We start from the raw sequence: 16,974 nt of genomic DNA, 5'->3' as shown, positions 1-16,974 counted from the left end.
GTTCCTCCTGTAGTATTCATTGTTCTGATCCTTCTCTGCCCTGGCCGTTGGATGTTTGTGTGATGGTTGGTTCTGTTGTCGACTTGACAGGATGGAGGGGTCGCTAGGGATCAGGACGGCACGTGTCTGGACGTGTCTGTGACAGTGTCTCCCGAAACAAGCAGACCGGAAGGTCTGATGTAGTGAACAGATTAGTCCGTGATAAAATCATAATCTGATAGTGTACAACGAGGTGTTGAAAGTGGGGGTGGGATCTAGCTGGAGGAAGTGAGTCGGTGGGGGTGCCCCTGGGGTCTCGATTTCCCAGTACCCCACCTCTCTCCCTGCTTCCCAGCCGCCATGATGATGTGAGCTGTCCCGTCACAATGGACTGGGTCGTCTAAAAATGTGGGCCGAGATACGCAATCCCCTCAAGTTGTTTGCTCGGGTGTTCTGCCACAGCCGCAAGAGAAGTGACCAACACTTTGCTGCAGTCTGGTTTGTCCACATTATTTCATCTTTAGGAAAAAAAATCCCATCTATAAAGTAAACCAAGTGTGGGCCAGGGCCTCGCCCAGCTGGAGAACTAGACCTCCCTGCCTCAAGGACACCTCAGCGGGAGGAGCAGACCAAGGGGTGGGCTGTCAGCTGCGGAGCTGATGACTCCAAGTGTGGGGTGGGAAGAAAAAGAGGCTGGAGAGATCCTGCTGAAGGTGGACGCCCACACTCCCACGCTGCCTCCTTCATTAAACACTTCTGCTTTCCGCTTTACACTTTGCTTTTTCTCTTCTATTTCTAGCTTTATTGCTAAAAGATGATTTTGTCATTACAAAATAATTAACATGGAGCCTGTGGCAAGGGACACTCTTGAGTGCTGAGCCCCCCTCCTTTCCATGCTTAGGTGCTGAGGGCCTCAAAGCCACTGATTTTACCACTACTGTGAACCTCCAACTATGGAACTCAGGCAAATTGGAGCATCCACATGGGTGAGTTTTATGCCCATAAGTGCAAAGCGATTCACTGGTGGCGCCGGGGCACAGCTCTGACCCTTCCTTTCCTATCATTCCCTTCTCTTTTCCGTTACTTTGCTCCGTTCTGTTACCACAGATTACAAAACTGAAATGAAGAAATTCACATGCTCAGTGCCAAAGCATGAAGCCAGGGGCCGCATCTGCATTGCACAATTGCCTTGTAGGTGCTGTGGAAAGACAGCTATGTGCACACCGCCCTTGACACAACATCTGGGGTGAGGCAAATCTGCATCCGTGTCTAAACCTCACACATACGGAGCTTTCTCACTGATGATTTAAAAGTGACCAGTTATCGATTACAGAAAGCCGGTCGGTGCGTATTTGAAGAGCCTGTGACTCTCAGCTGGAGCCATGGGGCAGAATAATTTTAATGAACGAAGAAGGTATGAAAGGGAACTTTCTGGAACCAGAGCCCCGGAACAGAAGCTCACATTGTCAGGGTTGTGAGTTTAAGTCTTCAGTCTTACCAGACTGAGTTAGAGCCGCAGGCAGCCTCTGGGGTAACCAGGTTCAGTTAAAGTATGCGATTTTCCCATTTGCAAAGCAGAATGACTGCTTGACTCTTAACACTCGGCCCTTTTGTGAGCCCTGCACCTACTTCCTGTGTGGCCATGCCTCCTTTAGACATGCGTTGCATGCAGCGTTGCATGCAGCACCACCAAAAGAGTCAAGATTCCTGACTCCTCTCACCACAAGAAGGAAGGACTGCAGAATGTTAGGATCCCGTGCTGCGGGCAGGACATGACCGCCGCCATCTTGAAATCAGGGCAGCTGTGATGACAGCTGTCATTAAAGACCGGGACTGCTAAGTCCCCATGGAGAGGGGAGAGTATTCAGAAGGGGCACATGCGGCCCCGCCCCTCTCCAGGATCTCCAGGCAGTTACTATTTTCAAGGGGCAAAGGATAGCACCCCTCCTCAGTGGTATAAGTGCCTGTGAGTTGTCGCTGCTCCTGGAAACAGCCTCTTACTCAGGGTCCTAGAAGGAATCACAATTGAAGCCACCAATTAGATAAATCCAACTCGAGTGGAATTGTTTCTCATATGTCACTGATGCCCGAGTAGATTTGGAGGTGTTTGTTCAGATCACCCCAGGTACTGTATTAGTTAGTTAGTTAGTTAGTTAGTTAGTTAGTTAGTTAGTTAGTTAAGAGCTGGTCTCACATTGTAACTCAAGCTAGCCTGGAACTCACTATGTAGCCCAGGCTGATCCGTAACAATTCTTCTACCAGAGCCTTTCAAATATGTTAATGTTATCCCATAATTCTGCTGCTAATATATTGAGTGTCTAGCCTACATGTAAGCACACTATGGAGAAATGCAGATGACTTCAAAGCAGCAGATAGGAAAAGTGTAAAGCTCGAAATGACCCAACAAAGGTGCCCTTTTAGCATTGTTGAAGCTGAGCTACACTACAAGAAAGAACACCACAGTAACTCATGGAGAATGACCATATATGTCGGAGAAATTCCTTCCAAACACTGGATTTCAAGACTCAAAAAGATCAATTGGGTAAAAACATGACATCTCCAGCAGACGCTCTTGAGAGCAGCCGAGCTCTGGACCCCTCATATAATCCCGAACTGAGCAAGCTCATGCAGTTCCAGATGGCTGAATGCTTCCCAGGGACAGATCACCGTAATATCTGCAAGAGATAGAAGAATACCTCAGCGAACTACTCACCCGGAAGAGGAGCCTCTCCTGTGAGAGGAAAAGATGCCAGTTATATACACATATGCCCCTCCATTCCTGGGAAGGCATGTGGAATGGCCCTATAGCCAAGGAGGAAATGAACACTCACATCACTGTCACACACACACACACACACACACACACACACACACACACACACACACGGGTGGTATTGGGTTCATTCTGTACTCTCTTTGGGAAGATGGAAGCTCGCTGCATCTCCTAACCCTGAGCCACCAAGAGGAGCATAGAGTGGAATTCCCATCAGGCCAAGGATTAAATTAAGAAGTGGGACCCTTTAAGTTCCCACAGTCTGGGTGGACTCTCTTCTCACTGATGCAAGGTGAGCTTCTCAGGTTTGTTCTTTACATTTCCAGGCATCTGCATCAGACATGTACTGAGAAACAACCCCAGAGCATCATCTAGTCACGCCTCTGGTTCAGGGAAGATGGTACCTCCCATCCCCCGCCCATTTCCAGAGAAGTCAGCATTAGTCAAAAAACTATGCTTACATAGAAGGAGCTCAAACCAGGGCAAAGACCCCCGGCCTTCCTTCTCTTTCCAGCAGAGGAGTTCACCTATCCCCCTATGCTTGTCTAAATGTACCTGATCACCTTACAAAAATTAGTACCTAAGGGAGTAGCAAGTAAGCTTTACAAATGCCATAAGACCTATTTGAGATCCAGGGGTGACATTTGACTACCAAGTTGAATACACTGGTTACAGTGAGTGCTACCCTGTATCTAGTGTACTAGACAAGTTCAACATTATATCCACACAAAAACCCTAATTGTGCATACACACACACACACACACACACACACACACACACACACACACACACACGCTCAAGTATGAACATGCAACAGTTTTACTCACTAATGCTAATATTTAAATGGAGATGTCCTTCAATAGAATTCGCTCATAAAATGAAATATTATTTAGCAATAAAAATAAAAGAACTATTGGGTCTGGAGAGATAATTCAGTGGTTAAGAGCACTGGCTGCTCTTTTAGAGGACCTGGGTTCAGTTCCCACCCATACAGTAGCTCACTATAACTCTATAACCATCTATAACTCTATTTCCAGGGGATCTGATGCCCTCTTTTGGCTTCCGCTGACCCCAGGCACACACATACATAAATGTAGGCAAATAAGCATACACATAAAATGAAAATAAATAAAGAAATGAGCTATTGAAGCATAAGAAGACAGAAGACACTTGAATAAATATTGCTAAATGGAAGAAATCAGGATAGGAAAGCTAAATACTATAATTTAATGTATAATTCTAACTCTATAACATTTCAGAAAATGTGAAAGTAAGACCCAGTAAAAAGTCTTGTGGTGTTCAGAGGTGTGCAGTTAGGGAAGGAAGACATTACCCAGTAGAGGTGAGGGAATATTTGGGACAATGAAACCAATCTATATGACACAATACGACAGTTACACAACCGTACATGGTCATTAGACTCCTTAGAACCATGCGGTACCAATAAGCTTCAAGCTACATGTGCTACGGCCTTTTGTCAGGACAGCAAGAGTGACTGATAGAGGCTCCTCACACTTGACAAGTGCCAGACTCGTGCATTATGTCGGTTACCGGGCACTGTGTAAAAGCAGGAGTGATGATGATACGAGTTCTCTGGACCTTCTGCTAAATCCTTCTGTGAACCTAAAACTTCTTCACAAAAAAAGTCTGTTCATTTTCTAAAGCCACCTATAGCAATTACAATCAATATCTAATGAAAGACAATAGTCCCACCAACTGAAAGGATTGCATCAGATGCACTCAGTGTGTGTGTGTGTGTGTGTGTGTGTGTGTGTGTGTGTGTGTGTGTGTGTGTGTGCACCCCTGTCCTGTTGTTGCTGTGTGCCCTTGTCCCTGGTGCCATGTGTACCCACATCCCTGGTGCCGTGTGTACCCCTGTTCCTGATGCTGTGTGCACCCCTGTTCCTGGTGCTGTGTGCACCCCTGTTCCTGATGCTGTGTGTACCCCTGTTCTTGGTGCTGTGTGCACCCCTATTCATGGTGCTGTGTGCACCCCTGTTCTTGGTGCTGTGTGCACCCCTGTTCTTGGTGTTGTGTGCACCCCTCTTCTTGGTGTTGTGTGCACCCCTGTTCCTGGTGTTGTGTGCACCCCTGTTCTTGGTGTTGTGTGCACCCCTGTTCCTGGTGCTGTGTGCACCCCTGTTCCTGATGCTGTGTGCACCCCTGTTCTTGGTGCTGTGTGCACCCCTGTTCCTGGTGCTGTGTGCACCCCTGTTCCTGGTGCTGTGTGCACCCCTCTTCTTGATGCTGTGTGTACCCCTCTTCTTGGTGTTGTGTGCACCCCTGTTCTTGGTGTTGTGTGCACCCCTGTTCTTGGTGTTGTGTGCACCCCTGTTCCTGATGATGTGTGCACCCCTGTTCCTGATGCTGTGTGCACCCCTCTTCTTGGTGTTGTGTGCACCCCTGTTCCTGGTGCTGTGTGCACCCCTGTTCTTGGTGTTGTGTGCACCCCTGTTCCTGGTGCTGTGTGCACCCCTGTTCCTGATGCTGTGTGCACCCCTCTTCTTGGTGCTGTGTGCACCCCTGTTCCTGGTGCTGTGTGCACCCCTGTTCTTGGTGCCGTGTGCACCCCTGTTCTTGGTGTTGTGTGTACCCCTGTTCCTGATGATGTGTGCACCCCTGTTCCTGATGCTGTGTGCACCCCTGTTCTTGGTGCTGTGTGTACCCCTGTTCTTGGTGCTGTGTGCACCCCTGTTCTTGGTGTTGTGTGCACCCCTGTTCTTGATGTTGTGTGCACCCCTGTTCCTGATGAACATTCCTGATGTTATGTGTACCCACATTCCTGGTGCTGTGTGCACCCCTGTTCCTGATGCTGTGTGCACCCCTGTTTCTGGTGCCATGTGCACCCACATTCCTGGTGCCATGTGCACCCACGTTCCTGATGTTATGTGTACCCACATTCCTGGTGCCATGTGCACCCACATCCCTGATGATATATGTACCCCTGTTCCTGTTGCTGTGTGCACCCCTGTTCCTGGTGCTATGGGATGTGAAGAAGAGGAACTTGGTAAGGAGTAGGTCGCCAGGCAGAGTGGAGGGGTTCTCTAGACGCTGCCATTTTTTCCAATTCCTCAAGCTGTGGCTTCACACTAGCCCTCAGTCTGCCTCAGATTCCTCTTCTGAAAAATGAAGCTGGAATGGATCAACTCCTGTTTCACAAGCCTACAGCTGACTGTGGCATGCACTCAAAGGCTGTTTAATAAAACAACAGCTATCATTAGACCTCACACTTACTTTCATTTCCTTTAGCATTTCTGCATGTAGGTAGACACGTACTTAAAAGGTTAAATTAAACTCCCACCTTTCTGTCTTCAAAGGATCACATGTCATGGGTGTTGTAGCTTTAAACTGACCCTTGAAGCTTGAAGTTTCTGCAAAGAGGAAACTTCAAAGCCACATGCTCACTTAAATGTGTCATAGCTCACCTGTTCCTAGCCCCTCCATGCCTGGGATGTCATCTCCAAACCTATGCAAAAAATAGATAGATAAAAGAGACATTAGCTGAGACCAGAGGAGAAGGACCCTGAAGGTGAATTACTCCCGGGAAGATTTCTTCACTCAAAAGAAAAGAAACTCTAAGTCTTTTATTTGAGAAACTTTTATCCACATTGAACAAGATCCAAGAAGATGTCACTCTGTCAGGGGTGCAGTGTATCGTTAGTGGGGAGTGGATGTACTTTACCTCTAGAGACATAGCCTAAAACTACAGGGTAGCCTTGAACCTGAATTACTGATTCTTCTGCATCTCCAGAGTTTTGAGATTACAGGCATGAGCTCTCACACCGTTAGTGCAGTGCTGGGAGCTGAAAAGAGGGCTCCCTGCAGGCCAGTACGCACCCTACAACTGACCCCAAGTGTCATTTAATGTGGATAATTAATTCACATTAATGTGAATACAAGTTTCATTGTATGTGCGTATGTGTGTCTGTCTATCTGTGAATGTGTGTCTGTCTGCCTGTATCTGTGTCTGTCTGTCTCTCTGTGTGCATCTGTCTGTAAGTGTATGTGTGTCTTTCTGTGTCTGTCTGTCTGTTTCTGTGTGTGTGTGTCTATCGGTATGTGTATGTGTCTGTCTATCTGTATCTGTGTCTGTCTGTCTCTGTGTGTATGTCTGTCTGTATATGTCTGTGTCTGTCTGCATGTTTCTTTGTGTGTGTGTCTATCTGTATGTTTATGTGTCTGTATATCTGTTTGTGTGTCTGTCTGTCTCTCTATGTGTGTCTGTCTGTATCTGTCTGTCTGTATGTATGTATGCCTGTCTGTCTGTGTCTGTCTGTGTCTGTCTGTCTGTGTGTCTGTCTGTGTCTGTCTGTCTGTATCTGTCTGTCTGTCTTGTGTCTGTCTGTATCTGTCTGTCTGTCTGTATCTGTCTGTCTGTATCTGTGTCTGTGCATACACCATGGTGTGCATGTGAAGGTCAGGTGACAACTTCATGGTGTCTGCTCTCCTGCCACCTTCATGTGGGTGGGCTCTAGGGACTGAACTCTGAACACTGCATTGTCTAGTAAGTGCCTTTGCCCACAAAGCCATCCTGCCAGCCCTCAACCTTCATGTCTTAAATATGGAGATGATTAAGCAGTAAGACATTAACGTTAGTTAATTAATCTACTGCATTCTGGGAGTCACATTAGGCACAGAATATTAAAGAAAAACCAAATTTTCTCTGAGTGATCTTAGTCCGAGTGAAAAAATATAAATAAATAAATGTAATATAAAATAGAACAAGTTATGGTGGCTGAATGCATCATAATATAAACACGAAGATGATGATGAAATTTAAGTAGCAGTAAAAGAGAAATTAACATCTGTGGAATGTGTTGAAAATAAAATTTTTCCAAAAGCAAAAGAGAAATATGGAGAACTGAGGAAATAAGACATGAAGATAAACAAAAAAGCCAACAACAACACAAACGAAGTAAAGCCCGGTGTTCTTTGGAAACGACTGATGGTCCAGAACTCCAGGTTAAAGCACTGGGCGCGTCTGCATAGAGAAACAGAACGTGGAGCTGCAGAGAGGGCTCGGCAGTCAAAAGAGCCGCTGCTCTGGCGGAGGACCTGAGTTTGGTTCCCATTACTCATCATGGGCAGCTCCCAGTAGCCTGTAATTCCAGTTCTGAGAACCCGACGCCCTCCTCTGGCCTCTCCTGGAACCTGCACACCTCTAAAACACACACACCCACACATAGACATACCACATGCACACATAATTAAAATAAAGCAAGTTGTTTAAAATGATTTTTTAAAAAGACTAGACAAGAAAAATCTGGAAGGTCAAGTTAAAGGTCACTGTGAAAAGCTCTAGTTTTGTTTTAAAACTGGCCATTCTCCTGGGGACTTGCAAGAGAAACAACTCCCCCTGACATGGACAGCTTCCGCAAAGATGGGCTGGAGAGGAAAACGGAGGGCGAGATGGAAGGTTCTGTGATTCTGCGTAATAGCGTGATCGGTATGTTCTCAGAACTAAAGCTATCTGTGGAAACAGAGGATGACAGGCCGCTTTCGTTCTCGTCTTACACTTACCCTTTCACACCTTTCTTGGGAGGCTTGCTCTTGAACTGTCGGGTCTGTCTCTGCTTGAACTTGGGGGGACCTTTGCGTGGGGTAATAGGACCCTGGCTTGGCGCTGGAGGACCCAGAGAAGTGGTGTCACTCATCTTGGCGGTCCCTGGATGGCTGGTGTTGTGCTTGCTGGCTCTCTGGAGAGGAGAAGGAAATGAGGAGGCTCCAAGTCAAAAGGACTCAGTTCTCACACCTGGGAGCGCTTCGAGCTTGGCAGTTTGTGTTGGTGCACGCAAACCAGCAGAAATGATTTTTAGAAAATATGCTATAAATCAATGAAGATGTCCCATAGAGTGCAATGGTCTGTCAACTAAGAGATTTTGAAAATGAAAGATATAGTTGTATGAGGGTTGGGGACATAACTCAGTTGATAGAGTGTTTGCCTAGCACACACAAAGACCTAAGTTCAATTCCCAGAGCTGAAAAACCAGGACTGATGTTGCACACCTGTAATCCAAGTATTCCACAGGTAGAGACAGGAGGATCTGAAGCTCCAGGTCATCATTAGCTATATAGCCAATTTGAGGTCACTCTCTCAGATACAGGAGACCTTGTCTCAAAAAAAAAAAAATCTTGATATCGTATGTTTCCCCCCAAAATCTGATAGTATTTCATCATAATACCATATTTCCCCTCAAGGAATCCTGTGAAAAGAAGGGGAATTATCTGAGTGATATGAAGGATTCGAACAGTTATAGATATTTGAAGCTTTATCTTCTTCCAGCTACCGACTAGCCTGCCCCTAAAAAAACACTTTCTACAATGTGTTCTTTGCGTTGGTGTTCTTTGCTTAATCCTCACTTAACTCAGAGACTTTTCTCTTAGTTCTGAGGAGCAACAACACAGCCAGCTGGACAGAAGGACTTCGGACCTATGGACAACAGTGAATATATTCAGTGGAGCCTGAAACAAACATGCAAAAGTGGAGGAAGAGACCATGGGGATTGGCTAATGCTTTCCTTCTCTAACTCCGTGTCCGGACAGAGAGTTCATCAGCCACACATCTCTCAGATATCTTCTACATTATCTCTTATGCAAACCATGAGCCTATCCAACACTGTATACCCAGAGGAATTTGGCTGCAGACATATGCCCAGCCCTATAAACATAAGCCATAGGAGAAAATATCAACAAAGGTAAACACAAAAAAATTAAACTTCAAGGGTAGAGAGATGGCTCAGAGGTTAAGAGTGCTGGCTACCCTTGCTGAGGATCAGGGTTCAGCTCCCAACACCCATGTGGCTGCTCACAACCATCTGTAACTCCAGCTCCAGAGATTCTAATCTCTTTTTCTGTCCTCCAAAGACAGCAGGCAAGCCTGTGGTACGCAGACATACATGCAAGCAAAGCACCCATGCACATAAAATAAAATGTAAAATAATTTTTATATTTTATTAGTTTCAACATTTTTTTCCTTTTCTTTCTTAATATTCAAGAAAGTTTACCTTGGGAAGGAAGGTTCTGGAAAGCTCCAAAGAACTCATGAATAGCCTTTACCTCTTCCTCTGAGGCAACTCTTTCCATGATCTAGTGCATGGGAGCTTTTTTGCAGAAGGTGCCTTAATTAGCCTTTCCCAGATTATCCTGATGCTCTTAGTGTGATCCTGTCCTTGTCCACCTTTAACTAGGGTTATTTACTCCACCTCACTGGGATGCCCTCTAATGTTACATGTGGGACTTCCACCTCAGAATCTTTTCTTTGGACTTTGAAGACTCTTTGTCCATATTTCTTCTCCCCATCATGGTAACCATTCTTGCCTTGCAGGTTTCCAACTGTTTGTAGGAACACAGAGGCCAATCTGTGGACAGCGCCAGGGATGAACTTGACTGCTCTCTTGTACTGTTGCTACTTTAACCTTTATCCCTACTGGAATGTCCTTTGTGTGTCCACTCTTTCAACTTGGAGTCATTTCTGTAGTCTTGACACCTACAATAGTTGTTGGCACATAAGTGACTTTGCTGTAGGTGCTGTGTTTGTTGAGTTGGTGAATAAATTAGTGAAGGGATTCAGGGAAAATCTTTGCCCGTGAATGATGAGATCTGACCTCATGACTCATGGAGAAAACAGTAGCTGACCCCACCTCACGATGCCCTCAGTGGCTTTAGGGAGAACAGTGCCAGCTCCTCTGTTTACTGAAACTCATTCTTGTGCAGCAGGCCTCTGTCACCAGGCAAGGTTTGTGCCTCTCCAAAGTGTGGTTGGAAATCCAGGAGGTGTGGAGGACAGTGAGCCAAGGACAGCATCGCTCACAGCATGTGTGACCAGTAACTGGCATATCACAGCTGGGCCAAAGCCACAGGGAAAAGCCGGAGAATTGATCTCAGACCAGACTTGTGGACTTCCCAAAACAGTAATAAACCATGAGTCCCCTACCTCCAATCTGAAAATCTAATAGAATTGAGATTGCCAGCTAAGTAATAATATTTTAGTGAAAATATATTTAAAAAATTTTATCTATCAGAGATTCCAAATGAGCTGAGAATTTTTTTATTTTATCTAGAAACTATTGCATTGGAGACAGAGTTCAAAATATAAAGGATTAAGGTAACTTCCACAGGTCAAATCACCCTCTGGAAGTAACAGTATAAAGAGAGGACCAACTACATGTGTGGTTTAAGATTTCACAAAACTATGTGTCCTTGGTAAGTTTCACACTCCTTTCTGGACTCCTCTCCATAAAATGAATCAAAGAAAATTAAAGAAGTTAATAAAAGTATTGTATCTGACACAAAGTTTTCAAAATGAGGAATTCTATACGAGACCCTTACGAAGCCAAGAAAGTCCTATGAACAGACTGTGGTTTGTAGTTGTTGTGTTCACTCTTTACTCTTCGGCTCTTTGATCTTGGTGGGCCCACCCAGCTCCCAAATAAATACATGGAGCTTTTTATTTTATTATGAATGCCTGGCCTTAGCTTGGCTTGTTTCTAGCCAGCTTTTCTCACCTAAATTATCCTGTCTACCTTTTGCCTCTGGGCTTTCACCTCTCTCTGTTTCTGTATCTTTTCTTTCCTTCTTACTCCATTGCTGGCCCCTGGTGTTCCCCTCTTCTTCTCCTTTTCTTGCTCCTCGATCTCTCTTCCCAGATTTCTCCTCCTATTTATTCTCTCTGCCTGCCAGCCCAACTAGCCTTTCTCCTGCCTAGCTATTGGCCATTCAGCTCTTTATTAGACCAATCATATGTTTTAGACAGGCACAGTAACACAGCTTCACAGAATTAAACAAATGCAACACATCTTTGCATCATTAAACAAATGTTCCACAGCATAAAGAATGTAACACATCTTAAAATAATATTCCACACAATGGTTGCCACATGTGTTCACCTCTGGAGTCACCTCTTCCTCAGCCAAGTGCTAAGGAGTCCTTGTTCTGCACTTGTGTGGACTGTCATTGGCCCCTATTGGTGGCTCCTTCAATTGCCCCAACTATTAACTGATTTCTGGTCTCAAAACTCTGCTTCAAGATGCCTTTTTGAATCCCTTTGACTCCTCATAGCATATCTCAGAACTTAAAAACTGTACTTAATGTTTCTATCTCCTCATCATACTTCCTCCGTGGCATAACTTCTCTTGTATATTTATGTAGTGTTGAGGGTGTGCCTCCAGGCTTGGACAGTACTCACGTGTGCTTTAAGTTTAATGTGCTGTATGAAGAGGCACCAGGCTGGAAAGAGGACTCAATGCTTAAGAGCATGTACTACTCCTCCAAAGGACCAGAGTTTAGTCTCCAGCACCCACATTATGTGGTTCACAGCCACCTGGACCACCAGCTCCAGGGATATCCAATGCCTCTTGTCTCAAGCATCCATGACCTTCAGCCTCCATGAGCACATGCACCAACATGCACAAATACTCACATGTACATACACACATGTAGAATTAGAAATAATGAAAAATAAAAGTGAGGTCTCCTTACAGACTTACAGAGTAGTCATCAGGCTGAACGCTGGTGTTTGCTCTGTGAATGACTGCTGGTCTGTGAGCTTGATGCGGATGCTGCTGCAATTTAGAAGAGCTGAGAAACCTGACTGGTCCTCAGAGTTTCTGTCACACACCTAGCCTCTAGGTCTCTACAAAGCCTTTGGGGAGACCAGGACAAATAAGACCCTTTCTTTCCTTGGAAGAGAATCCTGTTGACTATAGACATCACCAAAGGCTAAGGTCACCTTGGCTGCACTTCCTAGGAAATGTGTGCTTCCCTTCTGTCCTGAAACTGAATGTGCCCTCACTGAATATCAGACTTGGCTTTAGTTCACACTGTGTCTCTCCAAATGTCAAAGGACCCAATATTTTGTGAGAGAACCCATGTTCCTGTGTTTAGTGCAATGCTTATCCTTCCTGTTTCTGAGGTTACAAAATGCTCTTCCGTAGAAAGAGGTGGATGTGGCAAAGTGATGTGCTGAGGCACAGCGTGTCAGGTGGCTGAGGATATGTCACATTAAACCCAGCGCAGCAATGCTTAACTGTGAGAATGACAGAGGACAATCATGTGTCAAACCTCAGCAGGACAAAGCAGGTGTGGAAGGACTGGCACAGGCTTCCTGATGCGGCTTCACCGCCCAAGCCCTCCAGATCCTCCTCAGAAAAGACATCTATGAAGATGGGCTGACTCGTGCTCAAGGAACTGAGAAAGGGGCAGACATCGGCTCTAACTAAATGTTACCAGGGTTGCTCTGAGACATCGAGAATCAAGTAAGTTGAAGATCCAAGAGAGAACCAGGGCAAGGCCACTAAAAGACAATCCAGAATGTACCTTGCTTCAGAATAGAGCAAACAAACATTTTAACCTCGAAGGGACAAGACAACGCCACCCACACTGCCCTGCGGTCACCCCATGCTGCTTTCTCCTTATCCTCACACTGTCCTGTCACCCTCAAGTTCATCCTGGGAGTAAAGAACTGTTTGTGCTGTGGTTGTGTAATGCCCCAGATCCATCCTTTCCCAGAAAACTGTTTGCCAGGAAGCCACAAACAGGGAGGGTCCCTCTAGGTTCCTTGTGAACAAATTCAGTAATCAAGGTTTGCAGTGAACGGTAATAACCACGATTCACGTACTAGTTTGTCACATGACATTATAAAGAGGTTTGGGTGTGTTCTGTCCCATGTTCAACCCCAACCTCAGGTCAGGCCCACAAGCCCAGAGTGTTCTCTTCTTGTATGTCTTTGTTTTACAGCCAGATCAACCCTCCAAGACCCTTTAGTTAGTTATTATTGTGCTCAAACTTACCACGAGTTAATAACTCAGGGAGCTGAACGCTGTTCCTGTAACTCCTCAGTTGCCTTTTCCACAGCAGACAAAAGGATCTTTGCATCCTGATTTATCCCTCCTGCCAATTATCTCCTTCTGCTTAAGCCCAACGTCAGAAGCTTAGAACGCCAAACAGATGCAAAGAAAGGAGGAGCTGAGGTGAGATGGAGACAGACTTAGCAGTTTCCTGATAAAGAAGCTCTTAGCAAATGACCAAGGCATTCTCTAGCAGTGAAGAAACATGAAGTTCACAGAGCACAAAATGTTGATAACCTGGGACAGAAGCTCAGTTTTTGATTCAATATTATTTGTGTTTCTCCATTACCACTTTTGGTTTTTACTGAACCTATTTCTCCTTTTGCTTTCACACACACACACACACACACACACACACACACACACACACACACACACACACGCAGGAGAGCCATCTTCCATGCCCTCTACCACTGTAAGGATGCTGTTTATGGAGGCAGTGAGGGAAGAGTGCAGAACAGCGCTGGCTAAGGGACACTGTGCATACTTCCTCATAGAGAAGAAACTCAAAGATCAGTCACTGTGAGCTCAGTGACATTTGATAGAGCATGAGTCCAGGAGATTGCTAGGACCTTAGAACAGGTGACGTTTGAAAACCAGTCATGAGATTGTCCCTTTTCACTATTTGGAGGCTTTCCTTCAATTACTACAATCCTTAGCTCAGTCCTCAAAGGGCATCTAGCTCCTAGTATTAATTTGTGTGTGGCTTTACATGAGTTTTAAAGAGGTCTTAGCTCATGGGCCTTTCACTCTTTTGCTACTTTTATTATCGAGAAATTCAGTGACACATTCTAAATTGCTTATAAAGTTGGTAGTAGTGGGGAGCAAGGTGGACACTTGTAACCCCTTGAATCTTTAATGGTCTCTCAACTACATCATAGTAACGCAGACAAGGAATGAGATGCATATTTTCTGTTCACTCCCATGCTTTGCCTTAGAACTGGAGTACACCTTCCTCAAATTTCTACTTGTTAGAGAATCACTTTCCTCAAGATTACAGAGCTGGAATGCCAATTTATCCTCCCAAGGCAAGGAGAGATCCCCAACCTGAGCCCCAAGCAGATTACAAGAGTAGCTAAGCAGCTTAAGGGTTCCTTACATGCTTTCCCGAGCTCTTTACCAAAATGAGAGCCATTTTGAAAGCAACAAATTAGAACCAACAAAGTGTTTAGTCCTGGGCTGGGGCCCTCTACTCTCTCCTGGACAATTCCATGATCATTCACGTCTGCACTTCTATACACCAGGCACAGGGAGGTTTGGATGCTTACTTGTTGGAGCCTCAAATATTAGTCTCCACTTCCTCAAAGAAGGACTTAATACACAAAGGCAGTGTGAATAGCTGTAAGGTGTGTGTTCCAGAACATTGTCAGTCAAAGAGCAGCACCCTGGGGAGATGATTAAGCAGGTAAAAGTGCTTGATGTCGTGGATGAGGACCTGAGTTCAAATATCCAAAGCTGTGTAAATAGTGGGGCATAGTTAAGTGTGTGCCTATAACCACAGTACTGAGTGGGTGGAGCAGACAGGAGGAACACTGGGGTTTCGTGACCACTAGCCAAGCCCAGGCTCGGTGAGAGACTCTGACTCATGGGGACGAAGCAGAGAATGACAGAGCAGAGAACTCGACATCCTCCTCTGGTCTCCATGTGCATAGGTGTGCATGCTCACACACAAACACACATGTGCTTACTCTCTCTCTCTCTCTCTCTCTCTCTCTCTCTCTCTCTCTGTGTGTGTGTGTGTGTGTGTGTGTGTGTGTGTGTGTGTGTGTGTGTGTATGTGTGTGTGTCCCAGGTAGGCTTTCAGTGCCTGCTGCGCACTTACTGAATCAACCTGCATTATATCAGGTCTCCACTGACCTGTTTGCACAGTAGCATTTGAGAAGTGTTATTCCAGGCCTGTGCATCACTTGTTTGCTCTGGGTGCAGACTCTCCACCTTCTTATGTGTTAACGGAGTGATTGACAGTGCCAGGACTGAACTTCCAGCATTCTTAAGAAAGTCCATGCTCATGAAAGAGAATAGAAAGCTAATTTTTTTTCTAACTTTAATTTTCATGAACTTTTCACTTTTTGGTGGTGGGTAAGCACATAAACATGTATTTAATAGTGAAAATATAAAATCCAATGTGAAGTTTCAGAGCTTCAGAATGGCTATTCTAACTGCATAGAATTTCCTTAAAGTGTATAGACATTGGGTCTGGTTAATTTTGGCAGGTTTTTTTTTTTAATTGACAAATACCAAATAAGGTTTTATCAAAAATAAAAAAGTTAATAAAACATTTGAGAGATGGCAGACTGGAGACAAGCCTTGGGGTCCCAGGAATAATGTAGCTGTCAAGTTCCTGTATTTTCTTTTTGCTTCGTGGATCCTGACCCATGTTTGGGAAAGTGCAACAAATACCAAAACTACGAAAAAAGTGAACATGTCTCTCCAAAAGCCTATCTCTCTAGACAAATGACCAGGAAAGGTGCGGTCCAGCAAAACAGAAAATATTTAGATAAAAAACACTCCTACTGTAGTCAACATCACAGAAGAAAACTTAATGAAGATGGAGAGGAGCCATCCTGGCTCAGGTCCTCTCCATCAAGCCAATTGTAATGGGCCTTCTTTTTCTTCACCTAAATGGTGTCAGAGAAGTTCAAGTGAAGAATCTGAATTTTTTTAAACCTTCATTAAACAATAATAAAGCACCTAAAGAAATAGTTTAAATTTTGATGCATATTTTGGAATAAAATGAAAGACCCACACACATGTATTTAACATATGGGCTCAGCCACACAACAGAGAACATAGCAAAGGACCAATGAGCTTAAAAATAGGGCTGTAGAAATGATGCCATGTGAACAAAAGTGGAAAATTTAGCAAGACAGTTTAACAAAAACTCAGAGACCTGTGAGACTGAACGACCCAGCACCATCAGCATCTATGGAGGACGGTGGCAAGGAATCGGCTGGAAGGGAGCCGGAAGTACTGGGTGATAATTTCACAGATTTGGTGAAAGACATACACATTTGGAATTAAGAACCTTGCAAACTCCAATGGATTAAACTCAAAGAAATCTGTGCCAAAATAGATCATAACCAAGCTTCAGAAGGCTGTGTTTCAAAACTGGAAAGTAGTGGAAGCAAAACACCTTATCTTTGTGGGGTAAGTGACTAGAATGTCAGTGGGGATCTCACTGGAAACCAGAAGGTTGTAGACCTTCCAAGTTCTTAAAGAGAAGACTGACGACCTTAAATTCTATATGGAGTAAGTGTATCCTTCTGAATTAAGAGGAAATAAAGACACTGGCAGGCAGAGGAAGATGAAGCATGTGTCCAACTAGAAAGTGGACAATAAAAGAATGACTGAAGTGATTAATCAAAATAAAGAGAAAG

The 16,974-nt window shown here is 44.8% G+C and overlaps 1 protein-coding gene and 1 long non-coding RNA gene across 3 annotated transcripts; one reads left to right on the top strand and one right to left on the bottom strand.

Moving 5' to 3' along the window:
* Positions 1-372: 372 nt before the first annotated feature.
* Positions 373-3,647, top strand: LOC143272556 (uncharacterized). The gene is made up of 3 exons (XR_013050208.1): positions 373-477; positions 881-965; positions 1,087-3,647. It is a non-coding gene; the product is annotated as an uncharacterized LOC143272556 (long non-coding RNA).
* On the bottom strand, positions 2,447-13,752 carry Pde6h (phosphodiesterase 6H). Of its 2 annotated transcripts, none has more exons than XM_015995419.3 (4): positions 13,541-13,752; positions 8,274-8,449; positions 6,179-6,219; positions 2,447-2,654 (listed from the first exon to the last, which is right to left on the bottom strand). In XM_015995419.3, the coding sequence occupies exons 2-4, from the start codon at positions 8,405-8,407 to the stop codon at positions 2,578-2,580; spliced, it is 252 nt and encodes an 83-aa protein (XP_015850905.1). In that variant the 5' UTR covers positions 8,408-8,449; positions 13,541-13,752; the 3' UTR covers positions 2,447-2,577. The 2 variants fall into 2 exon arrangements, with proteins under 2 accessions (XP_015850905.1, XP_076424228.1); XM_076568113.1 differs by lacking the exon at positions 13,541-13,752 and adding an exon at positions 12,239-12,407.
* Between the last annotated feature and the right edge of the window lie 3,222 nt (positions 13,753-16,974).

This window comes from Peromyscus maniculatus, chromosome 3 (genome assembly GCF_049852395.1).
Source record: "Peromyscus maniculatus bairdii isolate BWxNUB_F1_BW_parent chromosome 3, HU_Pman_BW_mat_3.1, whole genome shotgun sequence".
Taxonomy (NCBI): domain Eukaryota; kingdom Metazoa; phylum Chordata; class Mammalia; order Rodentia; family Cricetidae; genus Peromyscus; species Peromyscus maniculatus.
This window is presented reverse-complemented; position numbering and strand designations above follow the sequence as displayed.

Bases quoted from the DNA above. Each gene is read 5' to 3' on its own strand.
- Pde6h (XM_015995419.3), bottom strand. From the start codon at position 8,407: ATGAGTGACACCACTTCTCTGGGTCCTCCAGCGCCAAGCCAGGGTCCT. The intron at 6,220-8,273 runs GTAAGTGTAAGA...TTTTTTGCATAG, and splicing joins CCCAAGAAAGGTGTGAAAGG to GTTTGGAGATGACATCCCAG. The intron at 2,655-6,178 runs GTGAGCTATGAC...TATCTCTTGCAG, and splicing joins CATGGAGGGGCTAGGAACAG to ATATTACGGTGATCTGTCCC.